At 40.3% G+C, this 20,471-nt stretch overlaps 1 protein-coding gene across 1 annotated transcript in view; it reads left to right on the top strand.

The window, feature by feature from the left end:
* Positions 1-20,471, top strand: part of Vps50 (vacuolar protein sorting 50) — a 323,674-nt gene that overhangs the window by 247,298 nt on the left and 55,905 nt on the right. The window contains exon 14 of the mRNA XM_067141007.2: positions 15,718-15,915. Coding sequence (XP_066997108.2) covers positions 15,718-15,915 — 198 coding nt within the window. The remainder of the gene's footprint in view (positions 1-15,717; positions 15,916-20,471) is intronic.

Below are 20,471 nucleotides of genomic sequence, written 5' to 3' on the forward strand. Positions count from 1 at the left end.
ATGAGCCCAACCTGGCACACGAGGGCGAAACGCTGGCAACCAGGAATGAGTTAGCTGGAAAATTTATAATGTCCAATAAAGGACCATTTATATTGGTATTATAAATTTACTCATTCGGGACAAATATTTCAGATTCCCTATGGGAATCAACATCTGTATCATCTGATGGCCAAGCAGGCATCAATTTTTGGTAAAAAGACAAAAGTCTCTCATAGTGCTTTGGCACTGCCGGTGGCTACAATTAGCCTACGCAGTGGCCCCCACGGTATGCACTAGCCAGCGTCTTGGTATGTGTGCTAGGTACCAACTGATGAGCCCAACCTGGCACACGAGGGCGAAACGCTGGCAACCAGGAATGAGTTAGCTGGAAAATTTATAATGTCCAATAACGGACCATTTATATTGGTATTATAAATTTACTTATTCGGGACAAATATTTCAGATTCCCTGTGGGAATCAACATCTGTATCATTGTGAAGTTTTTCGCCATCAATGAATGTTTGCCCTGCGTGTTGACGCAGAGATCCATTCATGTCGTACGGAGTGCGTGAGCTGATGGGTTTATGTGTGACCACTGGGTCTCTATTATCCTACTGCTAATTGCCTCCGCCGTGCACGCTATCTCTGACATATGTGAGACCTTTTGTGTGTGACCATGAGAGTCATACTATATGAGATTGTGTTCAACTTAACTGGAGCAACTGCTCAGATTGTTTGCCGATACCGGCAATGTCTGAATGTTTGGGTGTGTGCTGGCGAGTGAAAGGAGAGAAAGGATGACGTATTGGTCAGCTCATTTTATATTTTAATCTTGTTTCTGAGCCTCATGTTTGTTGCCGGCACGGTGATATTTATTTTGCCTTGGTTTCTATCACGGCCTTTTGCTCCGCACGAGGCTGCCATGTTATTTTCTTATTCAGGCTATGTGCTTGCCTGTGATTCTCTTTGGGTTTAAATTTTATTCCTTTGGTCCAGAGATGTTAGTCTGTGCTATGTTGTGATCTCTCACTTCATATTTTTACCTTCTCTGGACCCCTTTTTCTTCTCCATGCCGCGTGAGAGCATTGATCTGTGTGGTAATTGTTGTGACGATGTGGAAGTTAAATAGACGCGTATATAATGAATTCTATTAATCTCGTGGAAAGAAAGACCGAGTTGATCCGTGTGGATTGTATTCACATTACCACATTATGTAGCGAGATTGCAATTGAGACGGTGAGCCCGTCTTATGAATAATTTAAGCTTGGTGTTTGGAAAAGCTGTGGTCACATGTTAGTGTTATGACTTCAATTGGATGAGCTCTGCACATGTACGTATCCTTTGTTTTAAATTGCTGGCTTCATTTCTTGTTTCTTTTTGATTTGATTATATCAATAAAACCTCATTTAAATTTAGTTGGGATTTTATTGCTGGTAGCTTTGGTCTCATTCCTGTTCTACTTTTTGAAATGAGGACCATTTCCAGTTCAGGGGTGTGTTTGGCCTTTCTTAGTCGCGGTCCACGCCTCGAATCTTCCGACTTGTGTATTTTATGGTGAGGTAGGTTGTCGGTAAGGGAGGGGGTGCGGCTCAAATGGTAGCAGATGCAAGGTCGACTAGGATATCTCCTCTGAAAAAGGATCGGACGAGGTAGAACTGGTGATTTATGTTGATATATTGAGTCCTTATTTTCCCTAGATTTAGCCTTGTGAAGCCAGTATTTTCTGACCTTATCCTGAGTGTTATTTATAATTTATGTGCCTGTGACCATTTGCATGTGTGTGTCATGTTTGTTACCACTGAACCTTGCCTAGAATATGGAAAGTCAGAAAGCTTTAGACATGAGTAATGAAAGCGAAGTTTTTACCGGGGAAATCTCCAACCTTGAGAGAGAAAAGAGGGAAGGTATTGACGAGATTAATGCATCACTCGTGTCTGGTAGCGATAGTGATAGATGCCCTGACGGTAGGAATGCTATTGCATGTCCAAATTGTGCCCTCGATGGGGACCGTTTCCAGTTCAGGGCTGTGTTTGGCCTTTCCTAGTCGCGGTCCACGCCTCGAATCTTCTGACGTGTGTGTTTTATGGTAAGGTTGGTTGTCGGTAAGGGAGGGGGTGCAGCTCAGTTTCAATTACATCTGTATAACAACATTATTATTGTATTGAATAGGTGGACATTAAAAGTTTATTTATTGTAATTCAATAAATGCCTCATTAAGACCATTAAATCTAGTGATAGAGTGAATGATGTTTAACTCCTTATTTAAATTTACTTTGGTCATAGGAAATTTGAAGGCACGATCGACCAAACGATTGTAGGTGGCGCATTTATGGGTTTGAGGGTGTGATGAATCTCGTCTTATCATTGTCGCTGTGTGGGTAGGTTTTCTATAAATGTTGTATGAGAAGGAAGAGGTAAGTCTGGTTATTGTTAAATCTAAGAAGTTAATTGATCGGTTAGTTTCTGATTCTAGGGTGAATTTAATGTGAGGATCTGTACTATTAAGATTTATAAGGGTGGCCGGCGCATCAATGGTGCGGTCATCAAGAATTATAAAGGTATCATCAACATGCCTAGCCCACAAATATATGTTTGTAAATTTATCATCTCTTTCAACAGCCACATCCTCCAGAAAATCTAAATAAATATCGGCTAAAATGCCGGAGGTCTGTGACCCCATCGCAAAACATTCTTGTTTGTAAATGACGTTGTCAAAGGTAAAGTAGTAGTCGATATTAACAATTTTAAACCGGACATGAAATCGAGAATTTCAAGTTTGCTTAACTGGCTGTTTGTATTTAGGTTCCTTTCAATGAGAAGAAAAAGTTTGTTAGTTTTTATGCTCGGATACATATTGACAATGTCAAAAGAGTGCAGAGAATGGTAGGGTTGAAGTTAAAAGCTATCTAGCTTCTCATTTAATTCTGTAGTGTTCTTAATGGCTTTGCTAGAAGAAAATTTGTAGTGTTTCTTGAGAAATTTCTGAATAAATTGAGATAGCTTATATAAGGGGCTAGGCCTATAATATTATTATTGGGCAGATGGGGACATCGGCCTTATGAATTTTTGGTAGTGCTTTTGCAGTCGGTAAACTCGGATTCATGTTAGTTAATCTAAGTTTTTCTTGTTTGGTAGAAAGAAAATAAGTATTCTTCAATGTCTGTTTTAGGTTACGTTGGATTGATTGAGTTGGGTCCTTCCTACTAACTGAAAAAATCTAGCTGAAATTTTTGTTTGTTTTCCCAACGTACCCAGTTTTTTTTTCATGATAACCATTGTATTTCCCTTGTCTGCTTTTGTGATGATGAGTTGACTGTCTTTGATTTTCTTTTTTTAAGTTTGAGGATGTATTTTCTTTCTGTGAATGATTCATTGGTGTTACTAGAGTTTTAAAATTATTAATCAACAACAACTACTTTACCTTTGACAATGTCATTTACAAACAAGAAGGTTTAGCGATAGGGTCACTGGCCCCGGGCATTTTAGCCGATATTTATTTAGATTTTCTGGAGATACGGCTGTAGAAAAAGATGATAAATTTGCAAACATACATTTGTGGGCTAGGTATGTTGATAATACCTTTATAATTCTTGATGAACACACCATTGATGCGCCGGCCACCCTTATAAATCTTAATAGTACAGATCCTCACATTAAATTCACCCTAGAATCAGAAACTAACCGATCAAATAACTTCTTAGATTTAACAATAACCAGACTTCCCTCTTCCTTCCCATACAATCTACCCATACAGCGACAACGATAAGACAATATTCATCACACCCTCAAACCCATAAATGCGCCACCTACGATCATTTGGTCGATCGCGCCTTCAAATTTCGTATGACCAAAGTAAATTTAAATAAAGAGTTAAACATCATTCACTCTATCGCTAGATTTAATGGTTTTAACGAGGTATTTATTGAACTCATAATTAACAAATTCAGACATCATCCTAAATCAACATTAGAAAAAGACAAACCTAGCCCTAGTATGTTTTCAACATTTACCTTTAATAAAGACATATACAGTATCACTAACATCTTTAAAAAACATAACGTCAACATCTCCTTCTGCACCAACAACAGAAATACGAAGGTCTTGCATAATTCCACTTCAGTAAACAAAACCAACCCTTTTTTTTAAATCAGGAGCCTAGAGGTTTTGTTGTAATGACTGTAATTGTCCACATATTGGTCAAACTGGATGGAGCATCAAACTCGGGTATGAGGAGCATGTAAACGCAATTAAGTACAACAGGTTTTCCGCAGTGGGCCAACATGTACATGATTTAAAACACAAATTTATTAGTATAGATCAAGACATAGAGATATTGGAAACATTAAGTAAAGGCCCTTTACTTGACACCACTGAAAATTGCTACATACATCTGAATCAGTATTTCAATTCCTACCTAAATTTGAACCTAAAGTTTTTTTAACATTCTCATTACAGTTTTCACAAACATCAAACTTCCAAATAATAGCTTGGTCTTTCGTGTCACACACAACACCTTTTCACAGTATGCTCCCCCATCGCAACACCCTCCCGGCTCCACTCACACTTTCGCTCTTCATTCCCCTCCCTCAGACCCATCTCACCTCCCCACCCCCACTCCCTCCTACCTAAGCTTATACCTTGCCCTTGATCCATGTCCCTGCCCTCAGTTCCTCTTCACACTCCGTACCTTACAGCAAGCCGAACGAGGTGAGTCTCTTACTAAACGACAACTTTCTTGTTCTTATTTTCCTCTTTTAATCTTCTCATTTTTTAACGGGTTCCTTATCTCTTTTTACGCTTCAGGTCCTGCATTGGACTGGGAAACTCTCGTCATACAATATCTTTAATGACCTTGCTTGCAACATGCTCCACCTGGTCAATTACAATACACTATAGATCTAGAAGATTCGATTCAACATGTTGGTACTCACGGATGTGTTTTTCCACAATTGACCCTTCCTTCCACAGAGGAACTAAAAAAAAAAAAAAAAAAAAAAAAAAAAAAAAAAAAAAAAAAAAACACGTGTATTCAAGCATTAAACTAAAACCTTTACATAAAGGTCAATTAACATCGTGACTATTAACGTCACACATGACCTCAAGTTTTAAAACATGGCAGAGACTTAATCAGAAATCAACATTTAAGTGTTTTCATTTTCATTGTTTTACATTGACTATTAAGATCTTGTCTTGTTATAAGTAGAGGGCCTTTGCCTTCAAGCACAATCATTTCTTGTATTTTATCTAATTATTGATCTTTTACATGTTAAGTGTTATGTATCGTATTGTATATTGTGAATATTTCTTGTATATTTGCCCTGTTCTAAGATCGGCTGATGATGACGCCTAACAACGTCGAAACCGGTACCGAGTAACTGAATTAAAATGTTGTAATTCAACCTGAACAACATAATTATTTTGTATTAAAAAGGTGAACCTTTTGCAATTTATTTTGCTTTTTGTTATTCTAAGTTCAATACTGACCCAGGATGAAGCTTTTAAATTTTAGACTACTCATTGTCTCTCAAAAAATTTGGGTTTCGATACATATATCTTTGCTTCAATATAATTGGATGTAAGGCTTACAAACCTGGGACATCAGAATGCAGAGGGTAAAGTAGACCGTAATTTCATCCTCATTAGTGTCAAACCACTTTTCAGTCTTTTTCCATGTGGGTCTGATAATTGTTCCATAGTGTAAACACTCTACTTGTTTACCATGCAATCTGGGAAATGATGGGTCCATAACCTCCAAGAATACAGACAACTCTGATACAAATTGTCTACCCCCTGTAGGTGGGGAATACAGATGTAGAATACACCCCCGGTATCCCCTGCCTGTTGTAAGAGTTGACTAAAAGGGGTGACCTAAGCATGGACACGGATTGTGGTTTGGTACAATGTGTTGGACCCCCTGTAGATTGAAGGGGTTGAACACATATACAGGTAATCCCTGCCTGGCATAGAAGGCTAAAAGGGTCATGTGGCCATCGGTCGGCTCTATTGTTTTTTTGGTTTTTTTTGTGTGTTAGTTGCAGTTTTACCCTCTTTCTTCCATAAGCCCCATTAATATTGATAGCTCCCCATCGAATTCCATTTCGTTCGCCAAGTTGTTTCCAAGGAGTCCCTCACCTGTCAAATGGGAGTGGGACTCCATTACTCCCATAGGTCCGAGGCTTGCTTAAAGTGTTCTGAGCTCGGTAAAGTCATGAAGCAGGATGCTGCCCTACTTGCACATAGTCCAAGTGAAGATCTCTCCTCTAACGGGTTATGGACCACGGTGAATTGTATAGTCCTAGCCGCCTGAGCACAAGGAGGGCCACGACTCAGAATATGTCCGAGATGCCCACTCCCATTCCATAGCAACTGGTATCCCGACTCTCAGGACCACTTACTAGGCCACTCAGCCGTTGCCCATGGTTCACGAACTAGGACGTGACTACAGTAACCCACAAACATGAATGCCTTCAGATTGGACAAAAGCAGTAATTGCACCTATCTATAAGCAAGGGAACAGGAAGGATTGCAACAACTATCGAGGTATCTAATTGACTAGTATACCAGGCAAAGTATTCACTGGCATCCTGGAAGGGAGGGTGCGATCAGTCGTTGCGAGGAAGTTGGATGAAAACCAGTGTGGTTTCAGACCACAGAGAGGCTGTCAGGATCAGATTTTCAGTATGCGCCAGGTAATTGAAAAATGCTACGAGAGGAATAGGCAGTTGTGTTTATGTTTCGTAGATCTAGAGAAAGCATATGACAAGGTACCGAGGGAAAAGATGTTCGCCATACTGGGGGACTATGGAATTAAAGGTAGATTATTAAAATCAATCAAAGGCATTTATGTTGACAATTGGGCTTCAGTGAGAATTGATGGTAGAATGAGTTCTTGGTTCAGGGTACTTACAGGAGTTAGACAAGGCTGTAATCTTTCACCTTTGCTGTTCGTAGTTTACATGGATCATCTGCTGAAAGGTATAAAATGGCAGGGAGGGATTCAGTTAGGTGGAAATGTAGTAAGCAGTTTGGCCTATGCTGACGACTTGGTCTTAATGGCAGACTGTGCCGAAAGCCTGCAGTCTAATATCTTGGAACTTGAAAATAAGTGCAATGAGTATGGTATGAAAATTAGCCTCTCGAAGACTAAATTGATGTCAGTAGGTAAGAAATTCAACACAATCGAATGTCAGATTGGTGATACAAAGCTAGAACAGGTCAATAATTTCAAGTATTTAGGTTGTGTGTTCTCCCAGGATGATAATATAGTAAGTGAAATTGAATCAAGGTGTAGTAAAGCTAATGCAGTGAGCTCGCAGTTGCGATCAGCAGTATTCTGTAAGAAGGAAGTCAGCTCCCAGACGAAACTATCTTTACATAGGTCTGTTTTCAGACCAACTTTGCTTTACGGGAGCGAAAGCTGGGTGGACTCAGGATATCTTATTCATAAGTTAGAAATAACAGACATGAAAGTAGCGAGAATGATTGCTGGTACAAACAGGTGGGAACAATGGCAGGAGGGTACTCGGAATGAGGAGATAAAGGCTAATTTAGGAATGAACTCGATGGATGAAGATGTACGCATAAACCAGCTTTGGTGGTGGAGTCATGTGAGGCGAATGGAGGAGGATAGGTTACCTAGGAGAATGATGGACTCTGTTATGGAGGGTAAGAGAAGTAGAGGGAGACCAAGACGATGATGGTTAGACTCGGTTTCTAACGATTTAAAGATAAGAGGTATAGAACTAAATGAAGCCACAACACTAGTTGCAAATCGAGGATTGTGGCGACGTTTAGTAAATTCTCAGAAGCTTGCAGACTGAACACTGAAAGGCATATGTATGTAATGTATGTTAGTTGCAGACCAATTCAATATTCTTGACGTGTGTGCTGCTCGGAGATGGGCCTCTTACATGTGCGACTATGCCCGAAAGCGCAACTGTATTCCCAAAACTCACGTCGGGTGGGAGCGTCATGTACCCGCGCAGTAGTATCTGCCTGACTACACAGGTCCCTGCACAGCCGAATGCCAGAAGGAAGTATTACTAATAATTGTTTTTTATTTTTATATTTATATTTATACTCTGTACACGCTAAGGGGTGCATGCTATTGCTGGTGACTGGAGGAAGGGAATCCTAGTGCTTATTGCCTCAGTCATGCCGTATTAGGCATTTCTAACAGCGGACCCTGGGCAATACCTGTTACGACCAGGTGGGTATTGCCTTGGCTGTTTGGTTCGGCTACAGAGGCTCCTGATCGGAGTGGGTGGTATTCAGGGAGGATGATTTTGGGCATGGCTTCGAAACATCTTCAGCCTGCCCAAGGTGGTCCCCCACCGAAATCTTAAACTTTTGATTCCTTGAGGGGTTCAACCCTCCGGGAACAAGTACAGCATGAAGGAATGGGATCCAGCTTCCCTAGGTTTCTGGTTGCTACTAGAACTGATGGGAGTGACTTCAAGCTGGTAAAGTCTATTTTGTTTAGTAGGCACATAGAAGGTGTCTACGGCAAACTGGAAGAACTGAAAAAAATGTGCAACGGTAGTTTGTTGCTAAAGACGCACACTGCCTTGTAAGCTGATCGGTTGCTCAAGTGCAACCCCTTTGGCGATATTACCGTCAAAGTGGAGGAGCACAAAACCTTGAGTCTGGTTTGCGGGGTTGTCTTCCACCACAATCTCATCTTGAACACTGATGACGAGTTGATGGAAGACATGAAGCACCGTGGCGTGACACACATCCGGCGCATTACGCGCAAAGTCAACAGCGAAGACGTTGCCATGGGTGTGTTCATTGTCTCCTTCAAATTGTCAGTGTTACCAGAAAAAGTCAAGGTAACAACATATCACTGCTATGTGAGGCCATACATCCCACCTCCCATGCGCTGCTATCAATGCCGGAGGTTCGGGCATATGGTATCTCATTGCTCGAATCCGCCTGTGTGTGGTACATGTGACAGAGGAGCTCACGGCACAGAAGAATGCACAACTTCATACAACTGCCCTGGTCTTCATTCACCCCGAGATCGGAACTCTCCAGTATATCTTGGTGAGAAGAAGATCCGGGATGGTCTTTCCTACCAGGAAGCTCACCATAAGTTCAATTCTATAAATGCACCCACCAAGACGCTAAACTGCACGAAGATAGCACAGTGTGTTCAGGTTACACCTCTTACGATTGCTGCGCCCAAGGCGGCTGTTGCTCCTGTGAGCAAAGCCACAAAGAGTAAAAGCCCAAAGGTGGGGACCAACCCACCTTCGACCACAAAGAAGTCGGTGCCGGCTGGGACTCCTAACTCGGCACAGCAGGGGGAAGGCCAAGTCTCCGCCCACAAAGAGGTCGGTGAAAGCCATGCCCACGCCGGCGGAAGCAGGATCATCAGCCAGGGCTGGGAAAATATCTCCCAGCCTGTCTAAACAAGAAAATAATGTGGAGAAGAGGAATGCTCTTACCAGGCGCTCCCACCCTTCTTCTGCGAAGGGGAAATCGTGTGCTCCATTTGGAGGGTATGAATCAGCACCAGCAGGCACGCCTGCTCCTAAACCTGAGCGCTCCTCTCGTAGGAGGAAGTCCCGCCCCCAAAATGTGTCGAAATTCTGATTGTCAGTCCCATCGTCCATTGATGACAGGATGGACGTCGAGCTTTCATCTACATCTACGGATATAGTTGTTGATGTTAGTGCTTAAGTTTCAAAGCATCCGCCGCTTATAATGTAACACTCTTCCCTTTTTGTCCACACTACGGCACTGTTACAGTGGAATTGTAACAGTTATGATAGGCATCTTGCTGTGCTGCATCAGCTAATTAGTGAGTTTTCGGCAAGTATAGTCTGCATTCAGGAAACTAATCTCAGACTAGGTCATCATACAGTCTTGAGAAATTTTCAACTATACTTGACAGAACAACATTATGTTAACTGCGCTTTCGGTGGCGTTGGCATTTTTGTCCGTTCTGATCCTACAGTGAAGAGGTTCCACTAAGAACCCCGCTGGAGGCGGTAGCAGTTCGCGTCCTGCTGCCTGTCATAGCAACAGTGTGCTTTCCGTACAAGCCCCATTGCTAGCCTGCTTGCTGAATCTGGTGTGCTGCCTTTACATCTGAGGCGCCAGCAAATGCTTCTGTCCTATGCTGCAAATTTGCAGCAGATGCCACTTCACCCAAGGTATCCTTGCGTATTCCACAATGGAAACCGTCGGCTATACGCTGCTTACCCTCGAGCAACATGGCCGTTTGGAATATGCTTGGATAGCAGTTATAGATTGTTTGATACCTTTGGTTCCTTGTCTTGTCATATAACCAAGTGGGGTACCTCCATGACGACCTGAAATAATCCTGCATCTGCACACTGGCCTGAAGGAGTACATGGACCCCTTGATTTATCGGAGGCTCTTCCTGTCTGTTGTTGGCTGGTATCTAGAATCAGTCGTCGTTTACACGGCACTTTCTGCTGTGTACCGACTCCTTGAGCTCGCTAGAATCTATTGATGCATGTTTTCCTCGGCACCCTCTGATGCAGCGGATCCAGGACTTGCTGACCGGGTGTTCGGATGCCACCACCAGAATCACGTTTATGTGGCTCCCAAGCCACATGGGTGTAGATGGGGATGAGTTAGCTGAAAAGGCTGGCAAGGAGGCATTGCCCCCATTGTCTTAGAAGGTTCCTGGCAGTGATATTCGCTTTCAGCTGAGACATTTGCTTATGTTCCATCGGGAGATGGAGTGACCTCACTGCCAAATAAGCTGAGAGCAATAAGAGTAACAACGAAGGTATGCAGGAGTTCCCTTCAGGCTTCTCGGAGGGAAGCATTGGTATTATGTTGTCTTCGGATCGGCCGCAGTATAGTAATGCGCTCCTGTTTACTGAAAGCAGAACCCCGTCCGGTGTGTACTTGCGGCGATCATATTACCATGGTACACAGCTTTACGGAATGTGTGAACCTGGCTGAACTGTACCGAAGTCTAAAACTCCCTCATCTTATGAGATGACGAGCAGTCACCAGACCTTGCCATCCGTTTTATGAGGGATTGTGGTTTGTTTCATTGCATATAAACGTAGTGTTTCGTATTAGTCTTTATATTATTGTTTACTGTGTTTTATTCTATTGACTCTGTTTAAGTTTGTGTTCGTATTGTACCAGGAACCATTGGTCACCTGTAACATAAATTTATAAAGTCCGATATTTGTAACGGTATGGCCAGAGTTTACATGAGTCCTCAACAACACGGCACGGCACAGCCAGGTATTCAGGGTTCAGTCCACATCACCTTTTCCACGTTGCCGATGACGTAATAGCACGTGAACAAGTCGTGGCAATCGAGAACCTACCAGAACATTTTCCAAATTCTAAACCCGTTGGAATTTCAATTTATAAACCATATCACCTTGTAGCTCATAGTTCAAACATAAACCCCTATATGTTTGATGGAAATCGACCCATGGAATCTGATGGCCAGACATGCATCAATTTTTGGTAATGAGACATAGTCTCTCAAAGTGCATTGGCACTGCCGGTGGCTCTAAGTGGCCTACGCAGTGGCCTCCACGGTATGCACTAGCCATGCATCTTGGTGGGTATGCTATTTACCAACTGAAGAGCCCAGCCTAGCACACGGGGGCGAAACACTGGCAACCAGGAATGAGTTAGCTGTAAAATTTATAATGTCCAATAAAAGACCATTTATATTGGTATTATAAATTTACTCATTTGGGACAAATATTTCAGGTTCCCTATGGGAGTCAACATTTATATCATCTTTCAGAGGCTACAATTAGGCAATAAATAATGGTGCAAGTTCTTAGAAGGAGAGCTGTAAACAAGCCACATTCTTATTCTATTCATAGAAGTTTGCAAAAGGGAAACCCTTGGGGGGTGCTCAAAATATAAGCTATTGTATGCGATGATACAGATGTTGATTCCCGTAGGGAATCTGAAATATTTGTCCCGAATGAGGAAATTTATAATACCAATATAAATGGTCTTTTATTGGACATTATAAATTTTCCAGCTAACTCATTCCTGATTGCCAGCGTTTCGCCCTCGTGTGCTAGGTTGGGCTCATCAGTTGGTACCTAGCACACCTACCAAGACGCTGGCTAGTGCATATTCTACGTAGTGGCCTCCAAGATATGCATCAGTGATAGGGTTCTTGCTGTAACCTTGGGATAATACGCAGTTTAATAAAGGAATTTTCATGGGGTAGAAAAAAGGACTGTACTGGACTGGATGCTGTACTCGCTATAGCAGCTTCTGCTGTATTACAAACCTTTGGTGATTCTAAACTTTCCAGTAAGGGCTGTCAGAATATTGTTTTGTATCCCAGAACAGGTCACAACCATAAAACTTTTCAGTATGAATAGTAATAACTGTAACTTTTTAATATAATCTGTGTACTGATGACCTTAGATGTTAGGCCACTTTAAACAACAAGCATCATCATCATCATTTATATAATCTTTAAATCCACTAGATACTTTGCTGCCTCTTCCTCCCCTCTGCTACAGGGTAGGTAACATTCTCCCTGAGAGAATAGAATGACTACATCACAAAGTTGAGAAATGATAGTCTGATTTTTTGCTTTGCTCTGGCATACAATACTGAGCGAGAGATCACAGTTATGCATTGTTCGCAGGGAAGTTCATTTAGCCTCTTCATCAGTTCAGCCTGAAATTAAGAAATTATTTACCTATTACTGTAGTTCATACCATAACTATTAAACTGAAATATTGAAAATGGAAGGTTCCAATCACAAAATTATAGTTTTCTGGATCAGATATACAGGATGGAACTGAACTTTATTGACAAACTTTAAGAGGTTGTGCAGGAATGTTGGTTAAGTATTTTCATATAAGTAATCCATGGTTCCTGGCGACTCACTACTAAGTAATTTTATTTCTGAACCCCTGGGTACTTTTATTTTTTGAACTAAACTGCCTTTGCATACATTTATTCAGTGCAGTATAATTCGACTAATTGCCACTGTGCTTGCTGTTTAAAGTAATGTGTTTGTATTGTTGTGGTAGAGTTCAAGCCCCGTGGTAAGATTGTGAACTGCAGTGTAAACTTTATGCTAAACAGGAAGTACCATAGCAATTAGGCAAATGTTACTGTCACTGAGTAAATGTATGGAAGTCAAGCCTGTACGGTCTGACACCATGTTTACATGGTTCAAGTCCCAGTGGTGTTAGCCGGGAGGGTAGGAGAAGTGGTAATAAACAATTTCTAATTACTGGATTGCTTGCCAAAATCCTGGTTTCAATTCCAGACCATTTCACAGTGTTCACATGGGGATGAGGGCATATTTTTCTCTTAATGGTGATTCGTCCATTGGATGGGAACATTAAGCCTTGAGTTGACCCCTTGGTGTTATTCGACAAGACTGGGCTACACCGACACTGGATTTCACTCTCTCTCTCTCTCTCTCGGAAGCACAGTAGGTCTAATTGTTCGTAGTGCATGGTCATGCAGTGACCTCCCCCTTGTATAAAAGAAATGTATACAAAGCTAGTTTATTCGAAAATCAAAACGAATTCCGTGAAACAAACACAAAGGTAGTCAAGTTTAAGAAAAGAAAGAAATACAGTTACTCAGTAATATTGAGTTGCTAGCAACCATGGGTTCCTTATATCAAAATACCCTTCCAACATCCCTGAGCAATCTCTGAAATTTAGTCAGTAGATTTCACTTCAACATTGTACATTCGCCTATGCTAAAGTGAATTAGGGAAAGTTTTGCTTTCACTGCCAATAAATTCAGTGGAATATCTATGGGAAGTAAAACTAGGAAAGAATATAAAGAGATGAATTTTCAATATTATATTTTTGATTATTGGCAAATTACAAAACATTGATCATTTATCATCAAGGAGAACAATGAAGAATATATGAGATTTGGAAGGAAAGTAGTGCCAACACATTCATATATGAGAAACCATTTATTGCAATACCTGCAGATTGTTACATCCCTTCAGTGTAGTCCCCAGCCATTTTTTATGAACTTTGACCTCACCGCTAGAAGATGCTGGACACCAGTGACAGTGCCTTTTTTTTGTTGATATCCTGATGGAGCAACTCGCTGCTTTGCAGAATGGCATCTCTGATTGGGGAAACGCCACCCCTCAGTGGGTTCTTGAGTTTTTTAAAGAGACTGAAATCACAGTGACACTTGTTAGGGACATATGGTGAATGTTTGAGTACCTCCCATCATTTAATTGTCCACCTCTGGCGCAAATCACAGCCTTGAGCCTCTGAGGCATACTCCTGGTGAGTGCCACAATATCCACTCGAGGAATGAGCTCCAATTATTTATTCCTGAATGATTTCTTGCAGCTTCTGAAAAGTGTCTGGACTATGACTGTGTACCTTTCTTCCAAAATGTCCCATGAATGCCCAAGTAGGTTGAGATCCAGACTGCATGTAGTTGGATCCCTATTTTATCACGGTACTGAAGAACACATCTTGCCACATGAGGGCACACATTGTCCTGTATTGGCTGGAAATCTTCACCTATGAATGGTGCATTAGGAAGAACATGTTCTTCCAGGATTTCTTCAATCTAGTAATGGGCCATAAGTGACCCACCTTCCACAAAGGCGAGCTCCGTTTGGGCATCCAAGGAGATGCCTACTCAAACCATTACAGAACTGCCATTGAAGCTATCCTTGAAGAAATGTTCCATGGATAATACATTTCTCCACTCTCCTCCACATCCTTCCTCGTCCTTCTGTTGATCTGAGGCTAAACCAAGATTCATCTGTGAAGAGAACTGTTCCCCATTGTTCATTAACCCAGTTCCGATGGTCTTCTGTGAAACGTAAGCGAATCTGTCAATATTGACTCGCCAGATCTGGACCACTGGCAGGTCTTCTGGAGTAGAGTTCAGCATCACGTAACCTCCTCCTCACCATCCACTCACTGACATTCATACCTCATACCTGTTCAAGCCGACTTCTGGCTTCAATCACAGTATTGTGCTGGTCACAGGGAATTTGAAGGCCCAAGAACTGGTCGTCCCTTGCAGAAGTTGACCTCCTCCTACCAGATCCTGGCCTGCAAGAGTATGAACCCAGTTCCCGATACGTGAAATTATTGATGGAGCACAGTCTAACAACTCAGAAACATAACACAAGCTGTGCCCATCCTCAAACAACGTTACTGCCCTAGTAGCATCCTCTGATCTCAATGGTATCATCATTCCCATAAGCGCTGTTTAACACTGAGGAGAAGGTCAGAGAATTTCCTCCCTCACAGATGGAGGTAAAAATTAGGGTATGGAAATAAAGATTTGCATTCTTGTGAAAGGTAGTAATTTTTAGCTGCATAACACTATATATGTTTAGGATGGTCTATTGTTGGCTATTATTGCCTATTGTTGAGTTCATTCCATTTAGCAGTCTTCAAGAACACTTCCTAAGATTCAATACATTGTAAAACGTTTCTTAGGAAAGCATGAAAACTGTTAAAATTTACGGTATGTTATATCTCAGTTTCTCAAATATCCTTATGTTTTTTGTACATCATTAAATGTAGACATATACCACTCCACAAAACACTCACCAACTCTGTTGAAGTTATCTTGTTAAGTAAGTACACTGATTACCTTTCCAGCATATTTATTTTTGGGTAAGCTTTTTTTTTAAATAAGGATTTATTGAAGAAATGACCAGGATTTTCTTTATTTTAGAAAGTAGACCCTTGGTAAAAGTAGCCTTTGAAATGTACGATTTTATACATTTTATTTCAGATTGCTGAACCTTGTGTTTCTCCAGTTGTTGACTTGACCCAACAAGAAACTTTATATGGACTAGCTGAACGTGTGGTGGGTGTGGAGTCATTGGTATTTCTGGCTAAACAGTTTGAACTTCTTCATAGTTATATGGAGCAACTGGCGGCATCGACATCTCAAGGTAGCTCACCCTTCCTGCAGCAATTGTATGCTCAGGTGAGTACAAGCAGAGGATGCTAGGTTTCATATGTGCCACAATAACAAAATATCAACAAAGATTCTACATATAACACACCTACTGGATGCATTTACATTAGATAAATTAATAATAATAATAATAATAATAATAATAATAATAATGGATGGCCTCAGTAGTTACCATGTGCATGCATTTTAATTTGACACCATCTGGCTGCTTGCTCAACATTTCTAAAGTACCATTTTACTGCAGGCCTTACTAGATGGCAGAATAAATTACATCTCTCTTGGGTGTCCATTGTTGAGTTTTAATGAATTGAATTTTGTGAGGTAACACCAAATGTGTCACCAGAGATCTTTTACATGCTGACATCGTACGTCATGGAGTGTTGAATGGACTTTTCTCTGCCCTTCAAATATCCTATCACCTCTACTAGGTTTGAACCCACGATCTTGGAATCTGGAGGCCAACACACTACCACTGATCCACAGAGAGAGCTTAGGTAAATAACCAAGGCTTGGTGACAAAGGAATTAATTAAAATAGGGTGACCAGATTTTGAAAATGGAAAAAGGGACGCTCAGGCATGTTTTGTTGATTGTCTTTCGAGAAAGTGAATCCTATAATTGGACATTCGTGCAATATTTATTATAATTCATTTCCAAACAAATATATTATTCACTAAAACATGATTTGGTATATTGCAGTTCTTAACTCACATCATTATAGTGACTCTTAAAGATATTCTGAAAGTTATAAAACTTCTTTTAAAAAATGTTAAAAATCATCAATTCTGCATTGAATCTTAGCCTAAGTAAATCAGTTCCCATCCTGTATCTGGGTCAGTCTTTCTTTGATACTTTAAAGAGTTATGAATTTCCACCAAAAGGTTTGGATGTTCTAAAAAGAACTGTAGAAACATGTGCAAGATACATCACGGAAATGTGTCTTGGTCATGATCATAACCTTAACAGTTTCAGCGTTGAGCATGTACTTTTATGGCTTTTGGAGATATGAGGTTCCTGAATTTTGTCCCACACAAGTTTTTTATGTACCAGTAAATCTACCAACACGAGGCTGACATATTTGAACACCTTTAAATATCATTGGCCTGAGCCAGGATCAATAAAACATTTAAAGTTGCAACCAAGTTTATTGTTATGTTATATTATGTATCGTAGCATTGACTGTATTTCAAACAAGAACAGGACCAACAACTGATAGAAGGGATGATCCCGTTAAAAATGGGACGTCATGGTCACCCTAACTTAAAATAAATCAGGTGTATGATGTTGGTCATATTTAGAACGTAATATAATATTTTAATAGACTACTGTTCATTATAGAAGTTTCTCTTGCACGCAACGATGATAGTGTTATGTTACAAATTTGATGTTCCGCACACTTTAGCATGTATAATGCCAACCGCAGCCTGTAAAATTAACTCTAAGAAAGAGAATTATTTAAGTGGGAGATAAAACTAATAACATTATTAAATGTCTTACCAGTCCTGCTGTATTTCCTATATTTTAATTATGTTGTATTGTTCATTTATAACAATAGAAAACTTTTGGTGAAACCATGAACAAATTATTTATATATTTTTTATAAGATCAATAAATATTTTTCCTTTAAATGTTGCATGCGCTTCTTACATAAAGTTTCCTATTATTTCATTTTCCCTCTCATACTTTTCTTGATGAACTTTGTTGAAGAACATGGTTCGAGAACATGTTACCATAATTACTATTTTCCCAAATGATTTCTATCAAAAAGCATTAAAATAAGAGTTCATAAGGTATTGAAGTCCTTAGCAAAGAGAAACATCCACTACCATGTTCAAAACACCAGTCATATTACTATCCGTACTTTACGTCAGAAATGACGAAGATTTCTCCAGGTTTCCAGTACAGTGACACTTCTTGTATAAGTTGGGAAAATTTACTTAGTCTCTTAGTATCGATCTGATCCCTACAATTTACTTTGAAGAGTTCTTATTTACAGGAATGTCTGGAACATAAGAAATAAATTGTTAGAAGAAAGAGTTGTGCAAATGAACTGGTATTTTTTAGCTGGGCTGAAATGTTAGTAAGAAAAGAAAAGGATCTTTAATCATAAAAAATGCCAATTCTGCTTCTGAAGAGAAGCTCATTGAAGATTAGAAAGCAATTTTCATATTGTTGCAAGACAATTCTTGCAGGATTTGGGGAAGTAAACATTTGGAAAATTTTATCAATGCAGAGGGGTCCAGCAAAATGTAGACACTCTTTGATATAGTTAATATCTTTGGAACAAAATGACGTGGGTTTGAGTCATCAATCCATAGACTGGTTTGATGCAGCTCTACATGCCACCCTATCCTGTGCTAACCTTTTCATTTCTACGTAACTATTGCATCCTACATCTGCTCTAATCTGCTTGTCATATTCATACCTTGGTCTACCCCTACCGTTCTTACCACCTACACTTCCTTCAAAAACCAACTGAACAAGTCCTGGGTGTCTCAAGATGTGTCCTATCATTCTATCTCTTCTTCTTGTCAAATTTAGCCAAATCGATCTTCTCTCACCAATTCGATTCAGGATCTCTTCATTCGTGATTCGATCTGTCCATCTCACCTTCAGCATTCTTCTGTAACACCACATTATAAAAGCTTCTATTCTCTTTCTTTCTGAGCTAGTTATCGTCCATGTTTCACTTCCATACAATGCCACGCTCCACACGAAAGTCTTCAGAAACATCTTTCTAATTCCAATATCAATGTTGGAAGTGAGCAAATTTCTTTTCTTAAGAAAGCTCTTCCTTGCTTGTGCTAGTCTGCATTTTATGTCCTCCTTACTTCTGCCATCGTTACTTATTTTACTACCCAAGTAACAATATTCATCTACTTCCTTTAAGACTTCATTTCCTAATCTAATATTTCCTACATCACCTGCCTTCATTCGACTGCACTCCATTACTTTTGTTTTGGACTTATTTATTTTCATCTTGTACTCCTTACCCAAGACTTCATCCATACCATTCAGCAACTTTTCAAGATCTTCTGCAGTCTCAGGTAAAATAACAATATCATCAGCAAATCTCAAGGTTTTGATTTCCTCTCCTTGGACTGTGATTCCCTTTCCAAATTTCTCTTTGATTTCCTTTACTGCCTGTTCTATGTAAACATTGAAAAGGAGAGGGGACAAAGTGCAGCCTTGCCTCACTCCTTTCTGGATTGCTGCTTCTTTTTCAAAGCCCTCGATTCTTATCACTGCACACTGATTTTTATACAGATTGTAGATGATTCTTCGTTCTCGGTATCTGATCCCTATCATCTTCAGAATCATAAATAGCTTGGTCCAATCAACATTATCGAATGCCTTTTCTAGATCTACGAATGCCATGTATGTGGGCTTGTCCTTCTTGATTTGATCCTCTAAGATCAGACGTAAAGTCAGGATTGCTTCACGTGTTCCTACATTTCTTCCGAAGCCAAATTGATCTTCTCCCAACTCAGCTTCAACTTGTTTTTCCATTCTTCTGTAAATAATATGTGTTAAAATTTTGCAGGCATGAGATACTAAACTAATGGTGCAGTAGTTTTCACACCTGTCAGCACCGGGTTTCTTGGGAATAGGTATAACAACATTCTGCCGAAAATCGGATGGGACTTCTCTTGTCTCATACATCTTATACACTAAATGAAATAACCTTGCCATGCTGGTTTCTCCTAAGGCAGTCAGTAATTCAGAGGGAATGTCATCAATTCCAGGTGCCTTGTTCCTATTTAGGTCACTCACAGCTCTGTCAAACTCTGACCTCAAAATTGGGTCTCCCATTCCATCAGCATCAACAGCCTCTTCGTGTTCCAGAACCAAATTATCTACACCTTTACCTTGATACAACTGTTGGATATGTTCCTGCCATCTTTCTGCTTTGTCTTCTTTCCCTAGAAGTGGGTTTCCATCTGAGCTCTTAATATTCATACACCTAGATTTCCTTTCTCCAAAGGTTTCCTTGATTTTCCTGTATGCAGCATCTACCTTTCCCAGGACCATACAGCCTTCGACATCTTTGCACTTCTCCTTCAGCCATTCATTGCAATTCTTGCACGATAGTATAGTCCATTGTTTTCTCAACAGTTGATGGTCACGTGAATAGCGCTACAATCTTGGCACATGTTTTCCAGCAGATGACAGTGCAGCAACAAATGAAGTAAGATTGTCTTTTGAGCAATGCAAGGCCATATTGAAGTGGTACTGGAAGTACAAAAATATGATGGAGGTACTGTGGCAATGGCGTAATGTGTACAGAACTCAGCCACTAACACGTACAACAATCGATCGTATTTGGGATAAATTTGAAGCCGACGATACTGTTCAGGATGTGCATAAGAAAAGAACTGGCTGACCAAAAACAGCAACAAGTCCAGCTTCCAGCACTGTTATGTTACAACATTTTACTAGGTTACCAATAGTTGGTTTCGAGGTATTCGCGTTTAGCTTTAGGTTTATGTATAAATTTGAACAAACATAATTTTGTTAAACATGGTATTCCTGATGTTTTAGGATAATAGATTGTAACTTCTCACC

Source organism: Anabrus simplex, chromosome 2, assembly GCF_040414725.1.
Source record: "Anabrus simplex isolate iqAnaSimp1 chromosome 2, ASM4041472v1, whole genome shotgun sequence".
In the NCBI taxonomy this organism is placed as follows: Eukaryota; Metazoa; Arthropoda; class Insecta; order Orthoptera; family Tettigoniidae; genus Anabrus; species Anabrus simplex.